Source organism: Herpailurus yagouaroundi, unplaced genomic scaffold (genome assembly GCF_014898765.1).
Source record: "Herpailurus yagouaroundi ecotype Mexico unplaced genomic scaffold, PumYag 67793, whole genome shotgun sequence".
In the NCBI taxonomy this organism is placed as follows: domain Eukaryota; kingdom Metazoa; phylum Chordata; class Mammalia; order Carnivora; family Felidae; genus Herpailurus; species Herpailurus yagouaroundi.
Window position 1 is genome coordinate 885,595 of NW_024420586.1, and position 21,986 is coordinate 907,580.

At 39.6% G+C, this 21,986-nt stretch overlaps 1 protein-coding gene across 2 annotated transcripts in view; it reads left to right on the plus strand.

Moving 5' to 3' along the window:
- The window catches only part of PHEX (phosphate regulating endopeptidase X-linked), a 232,304-nt gene that overhangs the window by 209,815 nt on the left and 503 nt on the right, over positions 1–21,986 (plus strand). For both annotated transcript variants that reach the window (XM_040468742.1, XM_040468743.1), the window contains 5 exons: positions 4,032–4,099; positions 7,611–7,741; positions 13,431–13,496; positions 14,510–14,614; positions 19,509–19,585. In XM_040468742.1, the coding sequence (XP_040324676.1) occupies positions 4,032–4,099; positions 7,611–7,741; positions 13,431–13,496; positions 14,510–14,614; positions 19,509–19,585 (447 nt within the window). The remainder of the gene's footprint in view (positions 1–4,031; positions 4,100–7,610; positions 7,742–13,430; positions 13,497–14,509; positions 14,615–19,508; positions 19,586–21,986) is intronic.

A 21,986-nucleotide genomic window follows, 5' to 3' on the forward strand; every position in this document is an offset into this window, starting at 1 on the left:
GGGTTAGCCTGTGGACTTCTTTTGGGAGCCATTGTTCTACCTACCACACATGTGTTACAAAGCCAGTTACCACTGTGACCAGCTGGGGCTCAGCCCTGGCAAGGACCTGTAGAACTTGCTTCAGTGTAATCCTACTGCAGGGGCAAGGGAGCTGGGGCATTTATCAACTCCCCTTCCCTCACTGATTCGAGGGCTGCCAACAGCTGTAATAACTCTCTGGCATTGCCCAGTCTAGGCCCAGAGGGCCCTAGTAGCCAGAAAAAGTCCTTAGGCAAGTAGTTTCAGGTGTTGGCATTTGGAAGCTTTTGGATTGTGTGCTCAAAACTGGCGAGTGGTGAGGAGACAGGAGCAGGCTTCAATAAAGACTACTGTAGGGAAGCACTGCGTTAGGATAAATGAAAATTCTTGGTTTGTATTAGCCAAATCCATTAATATCATCCCAGTCCTCAGCTGCATAGTTTTTATTGGTGTTTAGATATTTGGAATCAATTTTCCCTATTATTAAGATTAAAAATTTGCAGATATTTCTATAAAAATAAATATCTAGGCTAAATATTGTCTAAATTCTCTTCAAACTAAAAATGTGCTCAAATTCGTTGATTCTGCTTATCATTAGCAATTTGAGTGCACTTCTCTTATTATTGTTAGGTACCTGGAGACTTGGAAATCATCTGGTTAGGTTTTGAAGTTACTGATTAAGTGAATTTGTTTATTGGGTCTGTGAGCATGGTTTTCTGATATAAAAGTCAAACTCATAGGAACCTGGGAAATAATATTAGTGTCTGTTAGCTCAACCTTATGCTGAGCCATATTTGGTATTTGGGTGGGAGAGAGATTTGTATTTTTTATCCTAAAGAATCTATGTCCTCACTGAAGCCTTCCACCCTGTATTACTATATCTGCTCCGTGAGTAATTAATTATTAAGCGTCTTTTGGGTATTTGGCATTGGAAAGATCGAGATGCTGGAGACATGGGAATCGCAGTCCACTGAGATGGCTTTCCATACATCTGTTTTGGATGGATAGCCTCCAGATTCAGCCAATGGGCATCCTTTGTGTTCACACTGGTCAGCTTTGTTCTTGCCTGAATGTTGGCTCTAATTATGGGGATATCAACAAGCTAAAGTGTTTTTAGAGGAATGAATCAGGACTATCAGTAGCCCAAGACAACATCCCAAAGTGTGTGTGTTCCACAATGCAGTAATAGAGGTCGGTCATCCTGCCTTTTGTTTTGGAGAATTACAATACTCAGCAGCATAAAAATTTCAAAGAAGTTCCGCAAGAAGGAAACCTATTGAAATGTGTTTAATCCAGCGGTTCCTAAACTCCCCCTTTCCCTATGTTTTGGGAAATGCTGGTCTAGAATCCCTGACTAAAGAAAAGCAATTGAAAGAACTTGAGGACACTGGAGGGGGAACCTTGTAAGTGTCTTTACATTACTGAAGGAGAGTGAAGGTGGTAGACAACTTGCTGTACTCAGGGGGACAGAGGGTATTCAGCTAGAGACTCTACTAGACCAATAGATAGCAGCTGTAGGAAAGATTCCAGTTCAGTGTTAAGGAGAGCTGTTTTATTTAGAACCTCCTGAGGGAACGGTCCCCCTCATGAGCCCCTGCTTATTGGAAATGCCCAAAGAGAAGTCCTGTGACTTTTGGAATGGGACTGTGGACTAGGTAGGCCCTTGCCTCTGATTCAGGCAAAGTGGCCCTTCCTTGTTGACAGCATGAGATCATGGTTGCTCCAGACAGAAGTCTGGCTGTCCTCTTCTTGACAGCAAAATCCAGTGCATGTGTTAAACCCATGGGGCAGTAAGAACAGAAGAGCAACTGAGTAGGTGCAAAAATTGTCATCTTTGCCATTTCATTTTTGGAAGGCTGGAGTTTTCTCTGCAGCAGTCTTCTTGTTTCTGGCTAGCCAGTCACATTTCAAAAAGCATGCGAGTTTACTTATTTATTTTTATGACATGCTAATTATGTCATATGGCCGTTGGTAATTATGGCCGTTGATAAAATGGAAGATGTGAACTGAGCATTATGAAATATGATCATTGTAAGGCTCAGTCATAGAGAATTACCTTTTCTTGTCTCCTGTCCAAAGGATCACGATTATGTGACTGAGTATTGGAACTTGGAATAATTCAGTCATTTTATGAGTTCTCTATTACCCTTTGCAAAGAGGAAGCTTTTTGGACCAGCTTTTCTTTTTTTTTTTTTTTTTTTTTATATATGAAATTTATTGTCAAATTGGTTTCCATACAACACCCAGTGCTCATCCCAAAAGGTGCCCTCCTCAATACCCATCACCCACCCTCTCCTCCCTCCCACCCCCCATCAACCCTTAGTTTGTTCTCAGTTCTCAACAGTCTCTTCTTAAGGGACATTTATTGTAGAGCAGTTCCTGTAAGCTTCCATTGTTCATCGCTGAAATTCCTCCGGTCAACAGCATTGACCAAGGGTGGTAGAGGACTGAGTCCTGTTGTCAGGGCTGAGAGGTATGAGAAAACGAAATGTCACAGGCTGCATAGTGACAGCTACTGCTGCAGAAACTAGCACAATGTAAAATTACAAGTTTGTCCCACACTGCCATGATAGCTCCATGATTGAAATGCATAATTTTACTCTTACTTCTTTAATGAAGGTTTGCAATGATGTAAAAACAGTAGGAAGCGTTTTTGTTCAAATGCAAATTACCTTGCAGGAAAGAAATAACAAAGGAAAGAATTGCCACCTAGGGGAAAAATGAAATCTTAAAGCACTTCTTTGGTTATAGTTGAGACAAACAATTAACATGTTAAGGATCATAATGTCCTGTAATAACATGTTGCTTCAAATATTCTCATTCTTTCCACTTATGGGTCCTTTCCATTTGCTGGATGACTTTGATGTTGCATGTCAGGAGGCAACTGCAAAATATTTCCAGCATAATTGCAAATCTCAGAAAGAATCCTCATAACAAGGATTTTAAGTTGTCTTTAATCCTCATCCACGTGGTAAATAACTAAATTACCTGTAGACCTATCACTTGCATGAAATGGTAAAGTTAATTAACCAATTAAATGATTGTTACTTTTTTACTGTATACTAGGTACAGAGAATTGAGTAGTGGATCAAACTGATAAGGGTTTGGCCTTCATGGAACTTAGAGTTGAGAGAGGTCCCAGACACACACACACACACGCACACACACACACACACACACACACACATGCACGTGCACACGCACCTCAGCCTCTCCTTAGAACTTGTTAGAAATGCAAATTTTTGAGTCTTATGACAGACCTATTGACCCAGAATCCTGGAGGGAGGGGAGGGCACGTGTGTGTGTACACACACACACACACACACACAAACATCCAGAAGCCTCCTTATGGATTTCTTCATATATCATTAATATATTGTTTCAGTTCTCTACTGCTACCTAACAGCACCACGAAACAACCACTGTTGGCTTATGATTCTGCAATTTCCAAATCTGGTTAAGTCTTCATGATCTTTGCCATTCACTCATAAGCTTGTCTTTCACAGAAGCAAGGGAATGTGACTACCTTTGAAAGCAGTGATCTCTTTCAATCTCTGCTCTGTTCCTTTTTTATGATTGCATTTGGGAAACAATTTAACTTCTAAGTCTATAGTGACTTTTCAACAGTTCTCAGATAAAAAATAAATGGTATGTTTACAGACAGGGTCTTCTCAAACCCTGCTGCTGCTTTGGATGTTTATAAATATAAAGTGGCTAGAGCCGATACAGAATCATAGAAACCTTAGGGCTAGAAGGGACTTTAGAAGCCATCTCTTTTGCATCCCTAATTTCATACATGGTCATTGTGGCAGTATTACAATTGATTTTCTTTGTCCATTTCAATGAGAAGGGTGTGTTTAGATTTTTTCTTTTTTTTACAATTTTGAGGGTGTGGTTATAAGTTGCGGTTACTAGAAAACAGATTATCTTGGCTTTTCATTAAGAAAAATCAAACGATTATGCTCTGAGGTTTATGCTTCTAATTTTCTCCAAATTATATATTTGTACCATAGATCTCTGAGTTATGGAGCTATAGGAGTAATTGTTGGACATGAATTTACACATGGATTTGATAATAATGGTAAGTACTGATTCATTGTATAAGCGGCTGCTTTTATGATAATGTTGATGATACAGATGTTAATTGTTGCTATTATCTTTGCATAGTGGCATCACCATAGATTGAAGATTATCCAAAGCAGTGTGAGTGCTGATTGAAAAATTTCCCCCATGCCTTGCTGTGATAGCTTGCCATAAATAAATAATTGTTCCCGTTGGTGATGGAATAGCATGAAAAAAAAAAGACCTTGTAATTTCACTGAAATTATCTTTGCATTTAGATCAGGATTGCTTTAGCTGCCATGATAGTTACAGGAATTGCTTCATAGCCTCTCCCCTCTGTCACTTCTTTATTCACCATCTTGAGATGCTCTCCCTGGAGGTGTGAGCTCTGCTCTGAAGATGATTATACATGCTGCCAAGTTAGGATTCAGCCAGTTAGGACTCCAGAGCTTGGCTGCCTGATTCCTTTATACGATTTCAAGGATTATGCAATGCTTAAGCTGTGTTTTTCTCTATGCTGGCATATCTTTAGATTTTTTTAAAAAGGCTATGCTTTCCTAATAATGCAAAATATAGAATATGCTGTGTATCCTGATGAGATTTAAGCACAAGAGCAGAATGTGCATAAACTAAAGAAATTATTGCTCCTTGTAGGTTGTCATCATTTGTAATTGGCACTCCTTTCTCCTTTACCTTTGAGCATTATTGGAAAGCCACATGAAACCTCTGAAATTTATGAATTAGTAGCAAATGATAATCGTATCCACATCTGCACAGTGACAGGCAGATGCAAGGAGCCGACTGGCACAAGGCAACATTGTATAGAAAGGACCTTTTTCTTCCATGTCTGTGGTGTCTCCACCATCCTTTCCTGGATGCTGACCGGAAAGCCTGGTTCTCCTTCTGGGCAATTCTTCCTGTGCTCCCACCAACCCTTCCTGAATCATCTAGGGTTTTGGTTCCCCTGGCCTCTCCCCTCCCTGTTAAAATATAGCTACCTTGTGCTCCTCTCAATTTCCGGAGCTGCACTTTCTGTCTTTCCATGATTGGTTTATCTAAGAGGAGTGTCTTAGCTAAGAAACATAACCCAGAAGTGATCTCTTGGTTCTGGGCCTTTCTTCCTGGGAAATTTAAGTACAGTTCTCGCTGTGAATCTTTTGGAGGCCTTCTGAAGTCATTCTCCAAGGACATAATCTAATGATGCCAATTTCAGTCTGTAACCAGTACTTAGAACAGAGAGTCACATAGTTAACTACATGCCCTGTAACTGTTTAATGATTGGTTGGATAGTGTGTGGAAGACAACGACTCCGTGCCCTTCCAGGGGTTAGTGGTAATGGCATCCACTCCTGCTGAAGAGCCTTGGATTATTCCAATTAACACCTTTGCTTCTAGGACTTTCTTGTAAGCCCACTGAAGAGTTCTTTGCATAATTAAATTCAAACCAATAGTAATCTTGAGTATGAAGACAGTCTAGATACACTCAGACTTCTTTTGAAGGGTGTAGAGAAAATGAAGAGTGAGCCTATGGCAAAAAAGCATGTATAACTGATCTTTTTTTCCATTATGTTTTGGAGATTTCCATTCTTGTTCCAAGTTCTCTTTTTAGAGCAACCTTCCTTGTCCAAGCAGGACAGATGGGCCTTCAATGCACACTGATGGCTGTGGAATGATTCATAACAGAGGTTTTATGTGTGTCTCGGCTCCTAGCAACTTGGAGGAAACACATTCCTACAGGGTTGAGTCAGGGGCTACGGTCTCCCAGTGTGAATGACTCATTAGACTGTTCCCATGGACTGTTTGGAATTTCACTGGTCCTGGTGCTCCGTCTCCCTTCATGGACTTTCTGAATGAAGCCATTTCGTTTCATAATCCAGAGAACAGTTTGGGTCACATCAGATGAAAACAAAGAATTCAAGATTGGTTCAGAATGTGCATACCAAAAGTTGATGAATCTTATTTTTAAAATGTTCTTTTTACTTAGAAAGAACTTCCTCTTTCTCCTTCCCCCCCTTTCTACAATTAACCTGTGACACTGGAGAGAAGGTAGGAGCTGCTCCCAGGAGTGCTCCGTTCTACTGGGACTGCTTTCTCAGGGCCTATTGAATTGAGGGAAAGGGGAAATGGAGAAATTGGTTTCCATAAATAGTACAAATATCTTTTTTTTCTTTTTATTTAAATTCCAGTTAGTTAACATACATTATAGTATAGTTTCAGGTGTACATCACCAGGTGCTCATCAAGACAAGTGCCCTTCTTAATCCCAATCACCTATTTCACCCCTGCCCCACCTATCTCCCCTCTGGCAACCATCAGTTTGTTCTCTGTAGTTAAGATTCGTCTTGGTGTTTGCTTCTCTCTCTCTTTTATTTCCTTATGATCGTTTGCTTTGTTTCTTAAATTCCACAGACAAGTATTTGTCTTTCTCTGACTGACTTATTTCACTTAGCATTATAATTTCTAGCTCTATCCATGTCATTGCAAATGGCAAGATTTCATTCTTTTTTTTATGGCCGAATAAGATTCCACTGTGTGTATGTGTATTGTGTCTATATCTTTATCTGTCTGTCTGTCTGTCTGTCTTCAGCCATTCATCCATCAGTGGACAATTGGGCTGTTTCCATAATTTGGCTATTGTAGATAATGCTGCTGTAAACATTCGGGTGCATGTGGCCCTTCGAATTAGTATTTTTGTATTCTTTGGGTAGATACCTAGTAGTGCAATTGTTGAATCATAAGATAGTTCTATTTTTAACTTTGTGAGGAACTTCCATACTGTTTTCCACTGACTGCACCAGTTTCCATTCCCACCAACAGTCTAAGAGGGTTCCCCTTTCTCTACATCCTTGCCAATACCTGTTGTCTCCTGTCTTGTTGATTTTAGCCATTATGACAAGTGTGAGATGATCTCATTATAGTTTTGGTGTGCATTTCACTGATGATAAGTTACGTGGAACTATGTGGAGTTATCTTTTCATGCGTCTTTTGGCCATCTGGATGTCTTCTTTAGGAAAATGATGTAATCCCTGTGAAAATACCAACAGCATTTTTTCACAGAGCTAGAACAAACAATCCTAAAACTTGTATGGAATCACAAAAGACTCTGAATAGCCAAAGCAGTTTTGAACAAGAAAAGCTAAGCGGGAAGCATCATAATTCCAGACTTCTGAAGTTATATTACAAAGCTGTAGCCATCAAAACAGTATGGTACTGGCACAAAAATAGACACATAGATCAATGGAACACAATAGAGACCCCAGAAATGAACCCACAATTATATAGTCAGTTAATCTTTGACAAAGCAGGAAAGAATATCCAGTGGGGAAAAAGGCAATCTCTTCAACAAATGGTTTTGGGAAATCTGGGCATCTATGTGCAGGGAAAACAAAAATGAAACTGGACCACTTGCTTACACCATACACAGAAATAACGTCAGAATGGATTAAAGACCTAAATGTGAGATGTGAAACCATAAAAATCCTAGAGGAGAACACAGGTAGTACAAATATCTTTTAATTTTCCTTTCTGCTAGGTAGAAAATATGATAAAAATGGAAACCTGGATCCTTGGTGGTCTACTGACTCAGAAGAAAAGTTTAAAGAAAAAACGAAGTGCATGGTTAACCAATATAGCAACTATTATTGGCGGAAAGCTGGCTTAAATGTAAGTACAACTGTGGTGAAGGAGCATCTCATTTTTTCTCTTTTGGACATTAGCTTCATTTAGCCCATTGGTTCTTGGTGTGTGGTTTCCAAAATAACAGCCTCAGCCTCTCCTTGAAACTTGTTAGAAATGCAAATTCTTGAGTCTTATGACAGACCTATTGACCCAGAATCCTGGAGGGAGGGGAATGCTGATAGTCAGTCTGGCTGGCTGTCTGTTCACAAACCCTCTGCTGACTCTGATTCAAGCTTGAGTTTGAGAATTACAGGCCTAAACATTAGTTTGTTTTCCTAGATTCAGACAAATATAGAAAGTCTTGTTGCAAACACAAACAGTACAACTCTTATAAATCTATATTCCATATCATTTAAAAAAATTTCCTTCCAAACTACTACTTTAGTTTAATTCGTTGAAATCTCACTATTTTGAATTAAATGACTCTTAATTGGTTAAGAGATGTTAATTACAGACGTTGGAACAAAAGAAACGTACTTTTAAAATGCTGCTTTTTTTCTTAGGTATACATACATAAATTTCCATGAAGACAAGAATGCGACTTTATACATGCTGCTTGTGTGCGTCAGATTCTGCTCCTTTCTTGTCTTCATGTCCGTCCCCTTCCCCTTTCCCTGTCATCACTCTTAGCTTGCCTACCTGTAATTCATCTTAATCACCCTGGTACACTGTTTCCCATGCTCATGTAGAGACAGACATGCATACACGCACTCCTTTAGTTCATGGTTTTCAGTGACTGTCCAGAAGTCCACATTGTGAGTGTGTCTAACGTACTCAACTAACCTCTGGTTGAGAGAGGTTATGCTTTGTCTCCAATTCTTTTCCCACAGCAAATGCTGCTGTCATAAACACTGTCATTAGGTTCATGTTCTTTTTGTCCATATAAAATAGGTTCCTACTGTCACCAACAACTTATATTATTTCATATTCTCACAAGTGATATACGAAAGAGCATTTCTCTATTCAGTTATTTTCTTGTCAATATATAGAACTTTTAAAAAATATTACAGATGTTAAAATTTTATCATCCACATTACAGTGTTTTCCCCCAAGTATATTACTCATCCATTGGATTTTATATATGGCATCTTTGACCTACAAAAATTAAACATTTCTATATAGCCAAAGATACCTATTTCTCTTAAAAAATAGTTTCTGTATTTCCACTGTATGTCATATATATAGTTTCCCAGCCTTTTGGGAAAATTTTTGTTGTTATGTTATTTTACATTTAAATCTTGATGCATGTAAAACTTATTTTTTTATGGAATTTAATATGAGTGATTACTTTTCTTCTGATAGTCCATTGATCCACCATCACTGATTAAAAGACTTTTTTTTTCTCACTGAATTGATTATTTGTCAAATTTTAGAATCTTATATATATTGACATCAATTTTTGGATTATGTGTTCTACTCTGCTGGTCTATTTGTTGATTTCTTTACCAAGCCCTTATTACCATTGTTATAAGGATTGTTCTGGTATGTGTCAATATAAACTCTCCCTCACTGTTCTTCTTTTACATGGTTGCCCATTCTCAGGCAAATATACTTCTGTAGTTGGTCCAAGATCATGTTACCTACAGGTTACCCTGTGCCCCAAAGAAAATCCCATTGGGATTCTAAGTTAAATCACAGTTACTGTATGGAATTGACATATTTATTATACAGTCTTCTTGTTCAAGAACATGGTATGCCTTTCTGTCTGGTTCTTATTTTACATTTTCAAACACAGTTTTATAGTTTTCTCTTTGTAGTTTATCTCCTGTATATTATTTTTAATTCTTTTTCCTTTTCCTTATTTTGCTGGTTTGATCAGGTTTTCATTTCTGCTCCCTATATGAATTTTTCTTTGTAGTTTTTTTATTGCGTTTTCTACCCCTGCTTTCATAATTATAAGAAACAGATTTCTCACATTGTATTTGACCGTAAGAGGCCAATAGTGAAGAATTGTTGGTAGGGTATGGATCTGCAGGAAGCCCTCACTCTAAAACACACATGTGCACCCTGTATGCCCCTAATTCGTATGGTTAAGGGTACAACACCTAACAGGAACAAGAGACCACACAGAACTGACTTGGTCCTCTACTTCTTCAACCATATTCAGCACAAGGAACACTGCTCTTTATCCAGGCAGAGAAACCAGAGGCTGTATTCTTGAATACTTTCTGTAGCTCTTTCATCATTGTTCTGGAAAGCCATTTCTGTGTGTGTGTGGGTGTGTGGGTGTGTATGTGTGTGGGTGTATTTTAATATCTACAACTCTGTCATGAGAAAATGTAAAATGGGTGCTTCTGTTTATCAGTATTCAATTCAGGAGTTATCACATTGTGAAAATCCATCTAGAATATATGTTGCTTCAAGAAAAGTGTAGGGGAGCGAGGGGTTCTAGAGTCAGCTAGAGGTTCAAATCTTGATTCAACCAGTTACAAGTTTTTTGAACTTGGGAAAGTTGCTTAATGTTCCTGATTCTCAGTGTCTTCATCTGTGAAATGGGTCACTGTTCCTGAACTCATTCATTTGTTGTAAGAATTAAATGGCTGCCGTTATGTAAAGCACCAGCATGATGGCTGACGTGCAGTAAGTGCTCAGTAAATTGTTGTTACTATTACTAATGCTTTGTCACATACTCATAGGTGCCCCATCCTACAGAAAAACAAAGCCAAAGTTTGTGGGACTGAAAACAACAACAACAACAACAACAACAACAACAACAAAAACCAATAGAAGAACAGTTTTCTTAGAGGAAGGGAATGTATATTTCGTGATGATTGTTATATGCAGGCATGGTGGTAGACTTTTCAACCAGCCGAAACAAATGTAATCCTCATACTGGTCTTGAGAGGTGTACATATTGCTAGCTTATTTTACATATAAGAAAACTGAGGCTCAAAGAGATGAAAAACCACAGTAGAGTCTAGATTAGAGTGAGTCTGAGATCCACATTCTTTTCACCATATCATGCTGTGGTTCTCACATTCTAAGCTCATTTTATTCCTAGCTAGTGTGTTGGGAGGGAGACTATTCCACAGCATCCTTTTGGGCTAAAATGTCAGACACTGAAATTGAATTCTGGCAAATGTGTACCTTTGTCACAAAGACGATAGAAAGGGGATGCCCGCCCGGGCAAAATCCGCTCAACTGTCAGAAAACAGCTTCAATCTCTATCCCAGAGGAGAGGGGGCGGCTTCCTTTGTGAGTATAAAGGGCCACAGTTTATTTTCTGGCTCCATTTATGGATGCTGGTCTTCCATGCCTGAGTCCATTGCAGTGAACTGGGGAGTGCTCCAGGGGAGTGCCACAGAAGCAGACTATTCCCACCTGGTGAGAGGCAAACCTAGGGCCATATGGTCTAAGGAAGTGGTCTAGAGTGAGGGGGAGGAGCCAGAGGGGTGAGGCCACTCCTCAAACCTCCAATTTTGATAAAGCTTAGAGAAACAATGAAGGAAATTAAATATGGGCATGAGTGGGTATAAGCAGATGCACTGGAGTCAAGAGCAGTTGAGATTTGAGAAGGTAGCATGTTAGGAGGAAAAAACTCTAGACACAGACTTTTTGGGTTTGAATCCCCGCGAAATGTGGGCAGTTGATTTAATCACTCTGTTTTAGGTTAGGTGCTCCAGAAACAAAGCCCAAGAAGGGGTTTCTTAGGTAAGGAATTTATTTAGGAAGTAGTTTCAGGAGAGACCTGTATGAGGGTAAAGAAAACCTGTTGGTTTCATGAGTTTAGCCTCAGCCTGATCCAGGTTCTGGAGCATGAATCGCACCATAGGAATTGTTCAGCCGGGGGCTAGAGGGCTAGGCAGTTCTAACTGCTCATCAGTCAGTTACTGAGAGTTGGGGTATCCCCTCCCAGGAATCTTCAGGTGTGGTGAGTCCCCTAAGCTAAGCTTAATCTTTCTGAGCTGGTAGCAGTTGTAGGAATGGGTGTATAGTCCTGATGGAAAAGGGGATCTAGTGTGACACCAACGACATGTGCAACAACGACATCTGTAGGCATCTGCTACACACTCTGTTCTTTCCTTATTTGTTAAACAAGGGTGGTGGTAACAGCACCTAATTTGTAAGATTGTTGTCAAAGAAGAATATATGTGAAGCCAGAGTGGGAACTTAGAGGACTGAAGCTAGGAGAGTCCTGGGTGATTACGGAAATTAATGCTCTCCGAAGATTGGTTTTTATCCATTGGTATTGCTTGATACCTGGGTGCTTGGGCTAGCCGAAAAGTAAAGAATGGGTAGGACCCATGGCTTTGAAGTTTACAGCAGGGTGTATTCATTTCCTGTTGCTGCTATCACACATCACCACAAACTTAATGGCTTGAAACGACACAAACACTATTTTGCAGTCCTCAATGTCTCGCTCAGGTCTCAGTGAGCTGAAATCAGGGTGACACAGAACTGTTTTCCTTTCTAGCTGCTCTGGGGGAGAGTCTGTTTCCTTGGCGTTTCTTGCTTTTAGAGGCTGGCCACATTCCTTCACTCATGGTGCCTTTCTTCTAAACCAGCAGTAGCTGGTCACATCTCACATTGCATCACTCCTCCCGTTTCCTCTATCTATATGGACCCTTGTAGTTACATTAGACCTACCTGGATAATGCAGGCTAATTCTCCAGATCCTTTACTTAATCATATTTTACAATTTCCTTTTGCCACAAAAGATAACATTTTCACAGGCTCCAGGAATTTAGGACATAGACGTCTTCGGCAGGGATTGACAACCTTGGTCTGCAGAGGGCCAGGCAGTAAGTGATTTAGGTTTTGTGGGCCATAGGTCTCTTTTGCAACTACTTAACTAGGCCACTGTAGCAAGGGGAGTGCCCCAGACCGTATGGACACAGATGGGCATGGCTGTGTTCCCATAAAACCTGAATGAAGGACACTGAATTTGAATTTCATCTAATTTTCATATGCCACAAAATATTCCCCTTCTTTGGATTTTTTTTCCCCTATGCACTGAGAAATGTAAAATCCAGTTTTACCTCACAGCCTGTACAAAAATGAGCGGCAGGTTAGATTCTGGCTTGTGGGCTGTATTGGTTTGGAATGTTTTTTTATCTTAGCCTATTTAGGGATTTAAGAAACAATCTTCAAATGTTTGGAGGAATTTCTTCCCCGTGCTTGGCTGCTTATCATACATATTGCAAACCTTGACCTTGTGGAATGTGCTACTTCTGTTTGATTTTTGTCCCCCATGAGAACTACCCTCCTTTTAATTTTTCATGGAAGTTGCTGAAGGGAAAATGGTGATGGTTGGTCTTGAAGTTTTGTTCCTTTGTGGATGGTAAATTTTTGGAAACAGAAGCACACGGAAAAGACTCAAATTATATGAATTAATCAGAGAAAGTCATTTGTGTATTGACATTTCAACTTTTTCTCCATTAAACCCGAGTCACTCAGAGTATTGTTAACATTTTATTGGAGCTGGCTAAATTGGTAAGATACGGAGGTGGGGGAGAAAGAAATGCGTAGCATAATAAATAGAAATTAGTGTATTCAGGAGCACCTTGCTGGAGTTCGTTTGCCATCTCACAATATATTATGACTACCCTAGGATTTATTGAATGTAATTTTCTCTGGAAAATATGGCACTTTTTCTTGCTATCGTATTTATGCCTTCTGCTGAATGATAGTTGGCTGTGAAACACTCTTTTTTTTTTTTTTTTCTTTTTGTTAGGTGAAGGGGAAGAGGACCCTGGGAGAAAATATTGCTGATAATGGAGGTCTGCGGGAAGCTTTTAGGGTATGCACTGCAACATATTTGCTGTGATTTTTAAAATGAAACTATGGAACGCCATGTGGGTGCACCTCAATTTACACTACACACATATTCTTGAGGAGTTAGATTTCTGTAATTTCTGTAAATAGAATTATATTTCCACATTGACTCTGTCATACTCTATTATATGGATAGAGCTGCATTTCTTTTTTTCTTTCTTTATGGGATATAGAGTTACCCTAAAGAATAATATTTTTTGTGAAGAATCATGTATTTAAAGGATGGTTTTCAGCAAATGCGTTCACAATAATATCAAAGCATGTTCCAGAAATCTCCTCAGGGCTATGTTCATATGAGTTTTCCTTGAGTACCCGGTCTCTATAGCCCATCTTGCAATTTTCTCTTAAAATACCAAGCTTCTAAATGATGGCCAGAGGCTAGTGGTTCTCATACAGTTGGCCAGTAACAGTCCATAGTAAGGTTTTCATCATCCACTGGTCTTTGCTTAAATAAGAAACATTAAGGATGATGTGGAAAGATTTTCATAAAGGTAAATGCATTTAATGTAAAGACCAGGCTGTTATTCTGAGGTTACATCCTTCCTGTATTCTAATTAAAATATATTTTATAAAGTGATGGTGATTGCAGATGATAGTTTTCCCTTTTACTTGGAAAAATAAAAATTTGGCCCCAATATGTTGACCCCAACATTTATTTCCAAAGTCCTTGCCATTGTGTTAGAGAAGGAATAGCTTTTTGTGTGTGTGTGGGGGGGGGGGGGGGAGGTATTTAACGTGTGAATGCTTTGGCCCAGCTTCTCTGTATCTGTTGAGTATCAGGTCTTTTAGCAGGTGAACCTGCCTCACTGTTAAGCAATACGACATTGATTTGCATTTCCAGAGGTTGGTGTTGTTAAAGGAAAACTTTACAGGATGCATTTTGCACATGGTGGAGGATATATTGAGTATCTCTGCACTGGATGAAACAAGAGAAGAGCCACCATTGCAGAGGATCATCCATTCTACTTCTCTCTCCAGGCTTACCGAAAATGGATAAATGACAAGAGGCAGGGACTTGAGGAGCCTCTACTACCAGGCATCACATTCACCAACAACCAGCTCTTCTTCCTGAGTTATGCTCATGTGAGTAGGCCAAGGAAGGGGCATCAGAGGTGAAATGTGAGACTTTGGCTTGCTCCCATGGTGAAAGGTTTGGAACGAAAGTTGAATGGCATAACTTTGATTTGAGCTGAAATTTTATCTTGCTGCTTATTTCCGGGACAAATTTCATCTTCTTAATATTCTGGGGGACATAATTAATCAACTGATTGAGTCAGGGTATTTTGGTATTGTTTATCAAGTGGGTTACCAGCCCTGTGGTAACCACTTATCATTTCTTTAATATATCCTGACTTCTTAAAGTATGCACTACTTCCTATAACCTTTTCTGGTGATTGGCTTTCATGGCCCTGCCCTCTGCTCTGTTTCTCCTGTTCCTTTGCCTCATGGGCTGACAGTATCCCACCTCTCTCAACCTGCGGGGGACCCACAAGGCTGTGTTCCCTTGGTCTCAAGAGTCAGAAGAGTACGTGGAGGCTGCTAGAGCTGAAAACAACAATAGAAGCTTATGTCACAAGTGTGTAGGCCTCATTTTCAAAGAAGAGATGGGTTGATGAAGGTTCTGATGCATGGCTTCACAGTGGGCAATGTAGATCTGTATGCTCAAAACTAGACCAAAGTTGTTAACAGCACAACCTTCTTTTCTTCACTCTTTGCATTGGCTCCTCAGTAAGCTGATTCATTCCACAGCTGCTTTGATTTTCCTTCTATGGCTTTTCTTCCTTTTTGATTTTCTCAGCTTCTTTGGCTGACTCTGGCTAAAGGATTCTCACCTTTCTGGGATCTTTTATTTCTTTTTTTAATGCTAATTTATTTTTAAGACAGAGAGCTGGGGAGGGGCAGAGAGAGAGGGAGGCAGATGATCTAAAGTGGGCTTTGCACTGTGACAGCCACAAACCTGATGTGGGGCTTGAATTCACGAACCGTGAGATCATGAACTGAGCCAAAGTCAGATGCTCAACTGACTGAGCCACCTAGGTGCCCACAGGATCTTTTATTTCTTAAAGCTGACATGACAACACTAAATAATCATTTATCGACATGACATTGGTAAAACTGGAGTCACTAAAATGACTTTCCTTTTTAGTTTTCCCATTGCTGTCAATACACCCCAAGTCTCTGGGTCTTCCTGGTTAGAAAATGTAGATTCTTTGGTCTTGATTTGTCTATCCTCGTTTTTATGACATGGGTCCCCAAAGCTGGATGTTTCATCGTTTTAACTCCTCTTCAGATTGAACCTCTTTTTCCCTATTAGCCTGTCTCATCATCTGTAGAGTAAGCCTTGATCTCTTTGACTCTGGATTATCCCAACAGCGTTATGGCATGTTTTTCCAACTTTGGCATCTTTCCACCACTGTCTGTCTTACATGACCCTAGAATACTACTTTGATTTCATTACGGACCTGCTGAAGGAACTGCAGTGGCTCCCAAGTGCCTGCCACATCAAAGCCAAACACGTCCAGCTGGCTTTCATAGTTCTGTTCAGTCTTACTCAACTGTACCCAACCAGTTCTGAGTTCCTGCAACTCTCCTAGACTCACCCTTAGCCAGCCAGGCAGGTGTCCTCACTTCCAACCCACACTGTTATGCCAATTACTGACTGTGTGGCTTTGCTTTTTATTTTCCTTCTATGATGTGACCCTCTTCATACTCCTCCCCCTGAGATTATTCAGTCTCATCTTTATTGTTCAGGATCCACGTCGAGTTCCACCTCCTCCAAATTTTCCACAGACTTCCCTGGGACTCCAGTACTCTCTCTCTCTCTTTTTTGAATCTCTAACTCCTTTACATTACATTCCCTTCATTACTATGCAGTTGAGTCCTTAATTGTTCTCAAACTGTTGAAGACTTTTAGTTTGTTTTTTTTTTTATTTTTTTATTTTTAAAAAAAATTTTTTTTAACGTTTTTTATTTATTTTTGGGACAGAGAGAGACAGAGCATGAACGGGGGAGGGGCAGAGAGAGAGGGAGACACAGAATCGGAAACAGGCTCCAGGCTCTGAGCCATCAGCCCAGAGCCTGATGCGGGGCTTGAACTCACGGACTGCGAGATCGTGACCTGGCTGAAGTCGGACGCTTAACCGACTGCGCCACCCAGGCGCCCCAAGACTTTTAGTTTTATATCCATAGCTAATCTTCTGGATCCTTATATTTCTTTGAAAAAAACCTTTTTTTGAGAGACAGACAGAGCATGAGTGGGGCAGGGGCAGAGAGGGAGACACAGAATCCAAAGCAGGCTCCAGGCTGTCAGCACAGAGCCTGACGCAGGGCTTGAACCCACGAACTGGAGATCATGACCTGAGCCAAAGTCAGACACTTAAGCGACTGAGCCACCCAGGCATCCCTGGGTCCTTATATTTCTTATGTATCTCCATAGCACCCAGCAAAGATGCTGGATATGTTGAAGATGCTTGACATTTTTAGATGAATTGTTTATAAAAGGTAAGACTAAGTAGCAGTTCCATTAAAGAGACTTCTTTGGGGTCAGTGCTGGGTCAGATATCTCAAGTAAGCACACACAATGTAGTTAGAAATTTCTAGAGCAGGGGTTGGCAAACTTGGACCCATGGGCCAATTATGGCCTGCTGTCCATTTTTGTAAAAACTGTTTTATTAGAAAACAGCCATGCTCTTTCCTTTATGTGTTGTGGGTGGCTGGTTTTGTGTTACTGTGGCCAAACTGAGTAGTTGAAACAGAGACCTTATGGTCTGCAAGGCCTAAACCATTTAATGTCTGCCCTTTTACAGAAAAAAGTTTGCCGACCTTTGATCTCGAGGACACAGTACAGTGTCCATTGGTTCTTACTTACTTAAAGTCCATCTTAGTTACATCCTAGTCCACAATATCTTTTTGGATGTAAGGTAAACCAACTGGTAGCAATATTATCTTCATAATTTTGAGATGTCTTCAAATAAAATTCCAAAGCATATCTGATTTATTTTAAACTAAAGAGATTTAGGGAAAAATGGAAAGCTACTTTATGTTACTATCTTGGAGGTATTCCTACTGACAGAAGGAGGAGATTTTCAGCCTTTGCACATTGGAATAAGTCTGCTTATAGGGACTAAAGTTATTTTCCCTCCTGAGAAGATACTTGGAAAACAGTAACAACCGTAATGTGTTTTCAGAAGCATCTTAAATGATATATGAAGCAAAGACAATACTGTAACGATGCTGTATAATAATGTAAGAATATAAGAAAAAAACAGAACAAGAAAAAATGAGGTAATAGAGAATGCCAGAAACAACTTCATCTCAACTAACTTCTGAGGAAATTAAGGAATCACATTACAAAAGCATCTTCACAGTCATGTTCAGATGGTTTATCTTCATCAAAAGCAATAGCATCATGTCACCTTTCCTGCTTCCTGTATCCTTGTACTTTCTGTGACCTGTTAATTCTTTTCTTAGACATTCTCTTTATCTTTCTACTTTTCTTCATTCCTGTTTCTACTTACTTAGTGGCCACTCATTGGGAACCTTCCTGAGGCCCATAAATACTCTTGGAACTAGTCTCTAATTTCCTCCTCCTGCTATGCACCCCTGCCAGATAATTCTTTTACAAATATGATTTTGTCATTTTCCTGCTCACAAACAGTGTTTAAATACAGTTTAAACCCTTGGCCTGTTGCTCAAGACTTCAGAAATCCGGCACCATCCTCTCTCCCTGCTGGCCTCCCACTGCTGCCCGTTATCCACCACGCATTATCCCTGCTCAATGTCTCGCTTTTTCTTTTCTCTCAAATATGTCTTTGCTTCCATTTTCTCCCACACTTAGAATTCCCCGCATCATTTCATGTCTCCTAGTTCTTTTCATACTTCAAGGCTATATCATGTTTCCAGACAAACTTCAAGTCAGGATTAAGTAGGTTATGGTGCAGGAACAAACAGTACAAAGACACTTTCTTTTGTGTTCCTGCTCCACGTCCCATGTGAAAGTGGGGGTTCAAAGTGGGACTCTGCTCCTAGTTATTACTCAAGGACCAGGGTTTTGGAATCTTTATCTCAACACACGCTCACATGTTCAGCATCGGGGTAGGAAAGAGAGATGAGGAAATGTCCACTGGATCTTAATGTAGCATCTTAAATTATTCTTAAGACTCTTAAAAACTTGCACTGGGTTTTTAAAGCTTCCACAAGGATGTGACATCTGTCACCTCTGCTTGCATGTGGTTGGTCAGAGCAAGTCACATTAGCTTTGCCTAACTTCAAAGTCCATGGAGAAATCTCCTCCTATCTGAGGCCCTGACTAGGGGTAAGGCAAGCAACGCACTTAGGGTGCAAAATACTAACTTCTCATGACCATACTCAATAAGGGATGATTGATTGATTTTTTTTTTTCCTGTTCGAATGAGTATGGTGGAATTTGATAAGGGCTATTCCAAGCATTATATTATTTGAGTTAATACATTGGTTGATTTCTAGGCTTATACACTATTCTCTTGATTTAAGAAATTTGTCTAGAGGGGCGCCTGAGTGGCTCAGTTGGTTAAGTGTCTGACTCTTGATTTCGGCTCAGGTCATGATCTCGCAGTTTGTGAGTTCGAGCCCCCATCAGGCACGCTGCTATCAGCATGGAGCCCGCTTTGGATCCTCTGTCCCCCCTCTCTCTGTCCCACTCCTGCTTGTGCTCTCTCTCTCTCTCTCTCTATCAAAAAAAAAAAGATAAACATTAAAGAGATTTGTCTAGAAACCTTCCTAATTTACTCAAGTTGTGGAGTTATGCACAACAATCAAACCTTCTACTCTGGGGATTAGAATAATGGATGTTACTCCTGATGAAGGTTTTATCTGATCTACTAAAACTGTCATCCACTGAGTCTAAAATTACTCTTCAGTATAATTTGGAGCAGTTAAGGTGGTAGGCAATGTGTAATCGGAATGGAAACATAATTACTGGGATTCTCTTCTCTTTTAGGTGAGGTGCAATTCCTACAGACCAGAAGCTGCCCGAGAACAAGTCCAAATTGGTGCTCACAGTCCCCCTCAGTTTAGGTAAATGGGCAAATCGGTGGTCCTAATTTTTAACTGTGCGTCTCCCACCTCCTCCCCAACTCAGCCATCCCAGTGCTGTACCACATAGGAGATCTGAACAAAAGCCCTTATTGTGAACAGCGATATCTCCATTTTGCAGACAGGAATATCTGACCAAACAGAACCGAGCATCTTTTCTTTCATTAATAGGAAGCTAGTTTAGTCAGAATACTTTCAAAAAAAATTTCTGTAGTAGGCATTTACTCATACCTCTCGTCTAGTGCTGTATCGAGATCTGTGAGATAGTACAAGACTCCAAAGATAATTTAGAATCCAGTTCATAGCTTTAGTATTAATTCCCATTTGTTATCTTCCAGGTTTTGAAAGGTACCAATCCACGGGTGCCAAAAGCACCATGGGTGCTCAATAAACTGGAATATTTGACTTATCCAGCCCCCTACTTTTTTTTGTCTGGGCCAGAAAATGTCTTTCTCCTTAGGCAAGGATGAGAGTTTATGTGCCTTAAAACACGTAGAGCTCTGGTTTATTTTGTGTCCTAGGATATCCTATTTAATGCCTCTTGTTCTTTCATGCAGTCAACGGCAGACATGAATGAATGCCCACTTTCTTAATAGTTCTGAACAGAAAAGAGGATGTATGGTGGTATTTAGCTATTAGAATTCATATCTAAAGTCAAAGCTCTACATTTTGGCTTTTAGTTTGAATCATTTTTTGAAAACAATTACTTCACGTGAAGGGAAGAGGATTATGAATTACAATCTTATTTGTCAGAATGTACAAAAAATAATAAGAAAAAAATAAAATTAAAGTTAGTATACTTACCCTGTGCTAGGTTTCTTGCACAGTTTGAGGGAGCTTTTCTGTAGTTGGGGTCAGAGAATTATAATGGGAAATCCAAGAAACCATAATAATTTTTATTGAGTCTTTGCCTAGAACATGTCATATATCTGGATATCTTTGCTTGATGTTTAAGTGACTCCATCAGCACAGTGCAGGAAAATTGCCTAAAATTTCTCCTGTATTTAAAAATCTTATTCCTAAAAGTTTGCTTTAGAAATGTTTCAGGAATTGACTATAAATTACCCAGTAGCATAAAAATCTAATCACTGTATTAGAAATTCTCCCCCACTGGGCTAAACTGTCAAAAATGCTGACACTCTCTAATGGACTAAAATATTCTCCCACTGGCGAATGGTACAAAGGAAGCCACACAGTAGATTAATTACTTAACAGATAAGATTGTAGAAACTAATTTCCTTTTAGTAACTAGTTGCTGGTAACGCTGGATTTTAGCTGATAATTTGCAGAGTATACTTACTAATTATCAGCTAAATTCTCTTTTTAACATTTGCCCAGGGTGAATCACACTATGAAATATGCATTCCTACCCATACATCCCAGCTAAAACAAGAAGTTTGGATACAGGCCAATATATTCATTCAAATGCCCATAGGTAACAAAGTCATTAGGGAAGAAATAGTTAATAACTGAGAAAGCTGAGTCTCTAGTCAACCCTTTGAACATGCAGTTGAGTAAGAAATAGATGAGGGGGCAGTTTTTGCTGGCTTGTTAGTGATGTCTGCGGTAACTATAGATTTTGAGTACAGCAGAAATCACACGATGGAAATACCTCTGCCGTAAGGCAGTTAAAATGAAAGTGCTGAGTAGGAATCCACAGTCTTTACTGCAGTCAGAGAACTTGCAAGAACACCAGATTTTGGAACTAACTTCAGTAAGACATTACTCATCAATAACAGGCAGACACCATTCATTAGTTTGTTACCTTGACCAGATTCTAGGTAAATATGAACCTTCAAACATAATAGGAATTAAGGAAAGCATTTTTTGTAGATTGAATGAAGTCTTTAAAGATAGTTTATAGATAGTAAGAACATGGATGAATCTTGCAGACATAATATTGAGTGAAAGAAGTCAGGAACAAAAGAGTGCATATTGTGTGATTCCATTCATATGAAGTTCAAAAACAAGCAAAATGAATCTGTGGTGATAGAGGTCAGACTAGTAATTTTCCTTGGAGGTTCTACTTGTAGGGCACACAGTGGAGCCTTCTAGGTGCTGGAAATACTCTGGGTGGTAGTAACATGGGTATATATACATGAACAAAATTGATAAGCTTTACATTTTACTTTGTATCAGTTATACGTTCCATAAAAAGTGGGAAAAAATAGAAAAGCTAAGTATTTCTGGTACATCCTTAAATTTCTAGGAGTCTATAAATTTATAGGGCTATACAGTTGTATGTATATACAATTTATAGGAATTGCAAACCCTACAGTTTATAGAAATTTGAGGGTATTGGGAAGATTTGTAAGAGCATGTACCTGGCATTCAGGAGGTGCTGGTTCTAGCCTCAGCTCTGTTAATTTCTTTGGAATTTTAC